General features: G+C 44.0%; 1 protein-coding gene across 1 annotated transcript in view; it reads right to left on the bottom strand.

Moving 5' to 3' along the window:
* Window positions 1–8488, bottom strand: part of LOC107694737 (serine/threonine-protein phosphatase 6 regulatory ankyrin repeat subunit A-like) — a 46059-nt gene that overhangs the window by 17586 nt on the left and 19985 nt on the right. Inside the window, exons 18-21 of the mRNA XM_016494417.1 lie at window positions 8468–8483; window positions 7451–7652; window positions 1564–1651; window positions 1287–1404 (exon numbers count right to left, since the gene is read on the bottom strand). Coding sequence (XP_016349903.1) covers window positions 1287–1404; window positions 1564–1651; window positions 7451–7652; window positions 8468–8483 — 424 coding nt within the window. The remainder of the gene's footprint in view (window positions 1–1286; window positions 1405–1563; window positions 1652–7450; window positions 7653–8467; window positions 8484–8488) is intronic.

The following is an 8488-nucleotide window of genomic DNA, read 5'->3' as shown; positions in this document are numbered from 1 at the left end:
GAGCCGTTTTAGGTAGGCGTGGTTGACTCTTAACTTTTATAAAGAATATCTCTTTGGATTTGAGACTTTAGTCTTTGCAACTTTACAGATCTTCTTTATGCACCAAGAGCTTGTAACACTCCAAAGAGAAAGGAGAAATTGAAATCGCATCATATGACCCCTTTAAGACGACTCTGAACAACTTTAAATGAATGTTTCAAGTCTGCTGGCAGCATGTGACATAAAATAGATTACCAAATAATTATTTTTTTTTTTTTACCTCATCCCTGTTTTTGTTAAATAAATAAATAAAAATAAACTAAAAATAAAACTTAAAAATAAATAAAATTAAAAACATACATAAAAATTTAAAATAAAATAATAATGTAAAAAAAAATTACACAATTAAAATATAAATAAATAAATAAACAAACAACATACTGTTCCAAGTTCAGAATAAATCTGTAATCAGCATTTGTGGCATAACATGGATAACCAAAGAAAATAATTGAAACTAATTTTGGAATTCGGTTTTTATTCAATAAATAAATAAATAAAAATAAGGAAAGAAAGAAAGAAAGAAAGCTGTTCCAGATTCAGAACAAGTTTGTAAGCAACATTTGTGGCATAATATGAATGACCAAAGAAAATAATTTCAAATCATCCTTCAGTTTTTGTTAAATAAATAACAATTAAAATGAACCTAAATGAATGAATAAACAAACATATTGTTCTGAAAGTATATAGAAAAGATGAAAACACGTGTTACAATGTGATTAGAGTAAGATAATCACTAACTAACCCAATATTTCAGCCTCTGTCCTGACCACACAAAACTGATAAATAAAGTTGAATAAGCCCAGTAACTTTCACTTAACACACACAAGGATACCAGAAAACACTGTTAGTGTTAGCATACAGGGAAATCTTCTGAAATTAATGACATCTGTAAGGCTTATGTTCATCTACTGAGAAAAGTAGTATTGCCATTAAATTGAGATTTATTTTAAAGAAGAATAAAATAAACACTGCAACAGAAATAACCCAGTTCTGTAACAAGCTGCAAATTAATATTATTATATTTTTTTATTTTAAACCCTCAAAGCACATGGCCTAGTTTACTTCCATTATTCCATTACTAAAATATCAAACAATGTTTTTTTATTTATTTACTTTACTATATTTATTATATAAAATTTAAAAATGATTTTGTAAATGACAATAAATGAGAATAAACCAGAATTGAAAATGAAGGCAGATGAAGGTCTGTGTGTGTGTGTGTGTGTGTGTGTGTGTGTGTGACTGACCCCGCGGTGGAGGGCCGCCCTGGCCCATTTATCTCTGGCCTCCACACTGGCTCCTTCACTCAACAGAAGATACACACAATCTGTGTGTCCACCCAGAACTGCCAACATCAGAGGAGTCCTGACCACACAGACACACACGCACGCACACACACACACGCACGCACGCACGCACGCACGCACGCACGCACGCACGCACGCACACACACACACACAATCAGATCAACAATCCCACAATCATTCAACCATATATCTGAGATAGAGAAGTCCTGAAACTCACTGTCCCTTCCCATCACGGATGTTGACGGCCGTTTGCTGGTCGGTGTTGTGGATGAGCAGACGCAGACACTCAGAGTGACCATTCATGGCTGCAGACGGACAGACGGACACAAAAATACACAATAAAATCATCCCATCTGACCTCACTTATCTCATATAACCATCTTGTGTGTGCTATGCAAGACAAGCATTATAAAACCAGCTTATTTTGACCTAAAACTGGCCATTTAGACAGAAGGACACGATATGATTGACACGTAAAGTGATCAAGCATTTTTGCATGACATTTATATGCAAGTAAATGTTAAATTGGGTATGCAAAACAGTTTGAGGTCAGTAAGATTTTTTTCATTTCTGAAAGAAATTCATTAAAGATACATTAAATTGACTAAAAGTTACAGTAAAAACATTAATAATAGAACAAAACATTCTATTTCAAATAAATGCTGTTCTTTTTAACTTTCTGTTCATCTGTGAATACCGAAAAATAAAATGCATCACAGTTTTCCACAAAAATATTGAGCAGCACAACGGTTTGCAACATTGATAATAATCAGAAATGTTTATTGAGCAACAAATCAGCATATTAAAATGATTTCTGAAGATCATCTGACACTGAAGACTGGAGTAATGATGCTGAAAATTCAGCTTTGATCACAACAATAAATTACATTTTAACAGATATTCACATAGAAAACTATTTAAAATTGTAATAATATTTCACAAAACAGTATTACAGTTTTTACTGTATTTTTTAACAAATAAATGCAGCCTTGATGAGCAGAAGAGACTTCTTTTAAAAACATTTTAAAAATCTTAACTTGTCAACAATGATAATGTATTACTGAGAACATGAAGGTGTGCTGAAGGAAATCTTATTAGCTACTAAGTGCCTCAAACAAACCTGAACATTTATAATAAATTTGATGGGGATAACCTGGAAGATGTATCAAATTCAGCAACTAGTAAAGCCAGTAAATTGTGCACAACATGCATGAGGTGTTCAAGCCGTCTAAAGCTGAGATTTTTGTCTGATGTTTTTAACGTGTGTGTGTGTTGTTGACCTGCGGGATGTATGGCGCTCCTCTTGTGTGTGTGTGTGTGTGTGTTGTTGACCTGCGGAGTGTACGGCGCTCCTCTTGTGTGTGTGAGTTGTTGACCTGCGGTGTGTACGGCACCCCTCTTGTGTGTGTGAGTTGTTGACCTGCGGTGTGTACGGCACCCCTCTTGTGTGTGTGAGTTGTTGACCTGCGGTGTGTACGGCACCCCTCTTGTGTGTGTGAGTTGTTGACCTGCGGTGTGTACGGCACCCCTCTTGTGTGTGTGAGTTGTTGACCTGCGGTGTGTACGGCACCCCTCTTGTGTGTGTGAGTTGTTGACCTGCGGTGTGTACGGCACCCCTCTTGTGTGTGTGAGTTGTTGACCTGCGGTGTGTACGGCACCCCTCTTGTGTGTGTGAGTTGTTGACCTGCGGTGTGTACGGCACCCCTCTTGTGTGTGTGAGTTGTTGACCTGCGGTGTGTACGGCACCCCTCTTGTGTGTGTGAGTTGTTGACCTGCGGTGTGTACGGCACCCCTCTTGTGTGTGTGAGTTGTTGACCTGCGGTGTGTACGGCACCCCTCTTGTGTGTGTGAGTTGTTGACCTGCGGTGTGTACGGCACCCCTCTTGTGTGTGTGAGTTGTTGACCTGCGGTGTGTACGGCACCCCTCTTGTGTGTGTGAGTTGTTGACCTGCGGTGTGTACGGCACCCCTCTTGTGTGTGTGAGTTGTTGACCTGCGGTGTGTACGGCACCCCTCTTGTGTGTGTGAGTTGTTGACCTGCGGTGTGTACGGCACCCCTCTTGTGTGTGTGAGTTGTTGACCTGCGGTGTGTACGGCACCCCTCTTGTGTGTGTGAGTTGTTGACCTGCGGTGTGTACGGCACCCCTCTTGTGTGTGTGAGTTGTTGACCTGCGGTGTGTACGGCACCCCTCTTGTGTGTGTGAGTTGTTGACCTGCGGTGTGTACGGCACCCCTCTTGTGTGTGTGAGTTGTTGACCTGCGGTGTGTACGGCACCCCTCTTGTGTGTGTGAGTTGTTGACCTGCGGTGTGTACGGCACCCCTCTTGTGTGTGTGAGTTGTTGACCTGCGGTGTGTACGGCACCCCTCTTGTGTGTGTGAGTTGTTGACCTGCGGTGTGTACGGCACCCCTCTTGTGTGTGTGAGTTGTTGACCTGCGGTGTGTACGGCACCCCTCTTGTGTGTGTGAGTTGTTGACCTGCGGTGTGTACGGCACCCCTCTTGTGTGTGTGAGTTGTTGACCTGCGGTGTGTACGGCACCCCTCTTGTGTGTGTGAGTTGTTGACCTGCGGTGTGTACGGCACCCCTCTTGTGTGTGTGAGTTGTTGACCTGCGGTGTGTACGGCACCCCTCTTGTGTGTGTGAGTTGTTGACCTGCGGTGTGTACGGCACCCCTCTTGTGTGTGTGAGTTGTTGACCTGCGGTGTGTACGGCACCCCTCTTGTGTGTGTGAGTTGTTGACCTGCGGTGTGTACGGCACCCCTCTTGTGTGTGTGAGTTGTTGACCTGCGGTGTGTACGGCACCCCTCTTGTGTGTGTGAGTTGTTGACCTGCGGTGTGTACGGCACCCCTCTTGTGTGTGTGAGTTGTTGACCTGCGGTGTGTACGGCACCCCTCTTGTGTGTGTGAGTTGTTGACCTGCGGAGTGTACGGCGCTCCTCTTGTGTGTGTGTTGTTGACCTGCGGAGTGTACGGTGCTCCTCTTGTGTGTGTGTGTGTTGTTGACCTGCGGGGTGTACGGCGCTCCTCTTGAGTGTGTGTGTGTGTGTGTGAGAGAGAGAGTGTGTGTGTGTGTGTGTGAGAGAGAGAGTGTGTGTGTGTGTGTGTGAGAGAGAGAGTGTGTGTGTGTGTGTGTGAGAGAGAGAGTGTGTGTGTGTGTGTGTGAGAGAGAGAGTGTGTGTGTGTGTGTGTGAGAGAGAGAGTGTGTGTGTGTGTGTGTGAGAGAGAGAGTGTGTGTGTGTGTGTGTGAGAGAGAGAGTGTGTGTGTGTGTGTGTGAGAGAGAGAGTGTGTGTGTGTGTGTGTGAGAGAGAGAGTGTGTGTGTGTGTGTGTGAGAGAGAGAGTGTGTGTGTGTGTGTGTGAGAGAGAGAGTGTGTGTGTGTGTGTGTGAGAGAGAGAGTGTGTGTGTGTGTGTGTGAGAGAGAGAGTGTGTGTGTGTGTGTGTGAGAGAGAGAGTGTGTGTGTGTGTGTGTGAGAGAGAGAGTGTGTGTGTGTGTGTGTGAGAGAGAGAGTGTGTGTGTGTGTGTGTGAGAGAGAGAGTGTGTGTGTGTGTGTGTGAGAGAGAGAGTGTGTGTGTGTGTGTGTGAGAGAGAGAGTGTGTGTGTGTGTGTGTGAGAGAGAGAGTGTGTGTGTGTGTGTGTGAGAGAGAGAGTGTGTGTGTGTGTGTGTGAGAGAGAGAGTGTGTGTGTGTGTGTGTGAGAGAGAGAGTGTGTGTGTGTGTGTGTGAGAGAGAGAGTGTGTGTGTGTGTGTGTGAGAGAGAGAGTGTGTGTGTGTGTGTGTGAGAGAGAGAGTGTGTGTGTGTGTGTGTGAGAGAGAGAGTGTGTGTGTGTGTGTGTGAGAGAGAGAGTGTGTGTGTGTGTGTGTGAGAGAGAGAGTGTGTGTGTGTGTGTGTGAGAGAGAGAGTGTGTGTGTGTGTGTGTGAGAGAGAGAGTGTGTGTGTGTGTGTGTGAGAGAGAGAGTGTGTGTGTGTGTGTGTGAGAGAGAGAGTGTGTGTGTGTGTGTGTGAGAGAGAGAGTGTGTGTGTGTGTGTGTGAGAGAGAGAGTGTGTGTGTGTGTGTGTGAGAGAGAGAGTGTGTGTGTGTGTGTGTGAGAGAGAGAGTGTGTGTGTGTGTGTGTGAGAGAGAGAGTGTGTGTGTGTGTGTGTGAGAGAGAGAGTGTGTGTGTGTGTGTGTGAGAGAGAGAGTGTGTGTGTGTGTGTGTGAGAGAGAGAGTGTGTGTGTGTGTGTGTGAGAGAGAGAGTGTGTGTGTGTGTGTGTGAGAGAGAGAGTGTGTGTGTGTGTGTGTGAGAGAGAGAGTGTGTGTGTGTGTGTGTGAGAGAGAGAGTGTGTGTGTGTGTGTGTGAGAGAGAGAGTGTGTGTGTGTGTGTGTGAGAGAGAGAGTGTGTGTGTGTGTGTGTGAGAGAGAGAGTGTGTGTGTGTGTGTGTGAGAGAGAGAGTGTGTGTGTGTGTGTGTGAGAGAGAGAGTGTGTGTGTGTGTGTGTGAGAGAGAGAGTGTGTGTGTGTGTGTGTGAGAGAGAGAGTGTGTGTGTGTGTGTGTGAGAGAGAGAGTGTGTGTGTGTGTGTGTGAGAGAGAGAGTGTGTGTGTGTGTGTGTGAGAGAGAGAGTGTGTGTGTGTGTGTGTGAGAGAGAGAGTGTGTGTGTGTGTGTGTGAGAGAGAGAGTGTGTGTGTGTGTGTGTGAGAGAGAGAGTGTGTGTGTGTGTGTGTGAGAGAGAGAGTGTGTGTGTGTGTGTGTGAGAGAGAGAGTGTGTGTGTGTGTGTGTGAGAGAGAGAGTGTGTGTGTGTGTGTGTGAGAGAGAGAGTGTGTGTGTGTGTGTGTGAGAGAGAGAGTGTGTGTGTGTGTGTGTGAGAGAGAGAGTGTGTGTGTGTGTGTGTGAGAGAGAGAGTGTGTGTGTGTGTGTGTGAGAGAGAGAGTGTGTGTGTGTGTGTGTGAGAGAGAGAGTGTGTGTGTGTGTGTGTGAGAGAGAGAGTGTGTGTGTGTGTGTGTGAGAGAGAGAGTGTGTGTGTGTGTGTGTGAGAGAGAGAGTGTGTGTGTGTGTGTGTGAGAGAGAGAGTGTGTGTGTGTGTGTGTGAGAGAGAGAGTGTGTGTGTGTGTGTGTGAGAGAGAGAGTGTGTGTGTGTGTGTGTGAGAGAGAGAGTGTGTGTGTGTGTGTGTGAGAGAGAGAGTGTGTGTGTGTGTGTGTGAGAGAGAGAGTGTGTGTGTGTGTGTGTGAGAGAGAGAGTGTGTGTGTGTGTGTGTGAGAGAGAGAGTGTGTGTGTGTGTGTGTGAGAGAGAGAGTGTGTGTGTGTGTGTGTGAGAGAGAGAGTGTGTGTGTGTGTGTGTGAGAGAGAGAGTGTGTGTGTGTGTGTGTGAGAGAGAGAGTGTGTGTGTGTGTGTGTGAGAGAGAGAGTGTGTGTGTGTGTGTGTGAGAGAGAGAGTGTGTGTGTGTGTGTGTGAGAGAGAGAGTGTGTGTGTGTGTGTGTGAGAGAGAGAGTGTGTGTGTGTGTGTGTGAGAGAGAGAGTGTGTGTGTGTGTGTGTGAGAGAGAGAGTGTGTGTGTGTGTGTGTGAGAGAGAGAGTGTGTGTGTGTGTGTGTGAGAGAGAGAGTGTGTGTGTGTGTGTGTGAGAGAGAGAGTGTGTGTGTGTGTGTGTGAGAGAGAGAGTGTGTGTGTGTGTGTGTGAGAGAGAGAGTGTGTGTGTGTGTGTGTGAGAGAGAGAGTGTGTGTGTGTGTGTGTGAGAGAGAGAGTGTGTGTGTGTGTGTGTGAGAGAGAGAGTGTGTGTGTGTGTGTGTGAGAGAGAGAGTGTGTGTGTGTGTGTGTGAGAGAGAGAGTGTGTGTGTGTGTGTGTGAGAGAGAGAGTGTGTGTGTGTGTGTGTGAGAGAGAGAGTGTGTGTGTGTGTGTGTGAGAGAGAGAGTGTGTGTGTGTGTGTGTGTCGTTGACCTGCGGGGTGTACGGCGCTCCTCGTGTGTGTGTGTGTGTGTTCTTGACCTGCAGAGTGTACGGCGCTCCTCTTGTGTGTGTGTGTTGTTGACCTGCGGAATGTACGGTGCTCCTCTTGTGTGTGTGTGTGTGTTGTTGACCTGCGGAGTGTACGGCGTTCCTCTTGAGTGTGTATGTGTGTGTTGTTGACCTGCGAAGTGTACGGCGCTCCTCTTGTGTGTGTAGTCCTTCATCATCATGGACGCGCCCCGACTGATCAGAATATCCACACACTCCACATGACCCTTAAACGCCACCAGACTCAGAGCCGTGTGACCCTGCGGCGTCCTCACGTCCAGATCCAGCAGAGACTGCACCAGAACCTCCAGAGCGTGATGGTGACCGTGATACGCCTGGAAAAACACACACACACACACACACACACACACACACACCAACTTCAGTTTTCAAATGACATTATTATACCCAACATATAAAAATATTAATAAAAATCAGATTCCAAATCTACAATCTGACTGGATGAGCCACATTTTAAAGCACTGAAGCTGATCCTTGACTGAAGCTGAACCTAAACTGGACTAGTAAACCATATTATTTGGCTGAAGACTTGTTTATTGTGATTATTATTAATATTACATTTAATTAATGAATGAACATGGGTGCCTTTTTTCAAAACACTGTAAAACGCTCATTTAGCATTATTTATATGCATTCATATGCTTTCATTTTCAGATATCACTTCTTGTATTAAAGTTTAAGGTTTATTAATTTTGTTATGTGCTTTTGTCATTTTATTAAGTTTTTAATACTTCTATGTAACTTGAGTTTTTATTTCAGTTTGAGTTTTAGTAACAGCATTCAATTCAGCATTAAATAATGAAAAACTATTGAGTCTGTGTTATTATTGATAATTATTAAAAATCAGTAATTGATATAAATCTGAAATAAAACAAAATATGTGTATAAAGATGAAAAATGTAAATATAATATAAAAATATATACATTTTCTTTTTTTTTTATTTCAGCTTTATTTCAATTACCAAAAACAATTATTAACAGTTTAGTTATTAACAACAACACTTATGCAATGCATAGTTTTTCACTGTTTAATGTTCACTACTATCTAATATTATATAATAAAATATAATAATAATATTACTATTGCATTATTAATGTACAGAGCCTGAGATCTGGAGCTTTAACTCACGGCTAGGTGTAAAGGGCTGAT

This window comes from Sinocyclocheilus anshuiensis, unplaced genomic scaffold, assembly GCF_001515605.1.
Source record: "Sinocyclocheilus anshuiensis isolate Anshui unplaced genomic scaffold, SAMN03320099.WGS_v1.1 scaffold1497, whole genome shotgun sequence".
Lineage (NCBI taxonomy): Eukaryota > Metazoa > Chordata > Actinopteri > Cypriniformes > Cyprinidae > Sinocyclocheilus > Sinocyclocheilus anshuiensis.
Note: the sequence above shows the minus strand (reverse complement) of the source record. Positions and strands in the feature narration are given on the sequence as shown.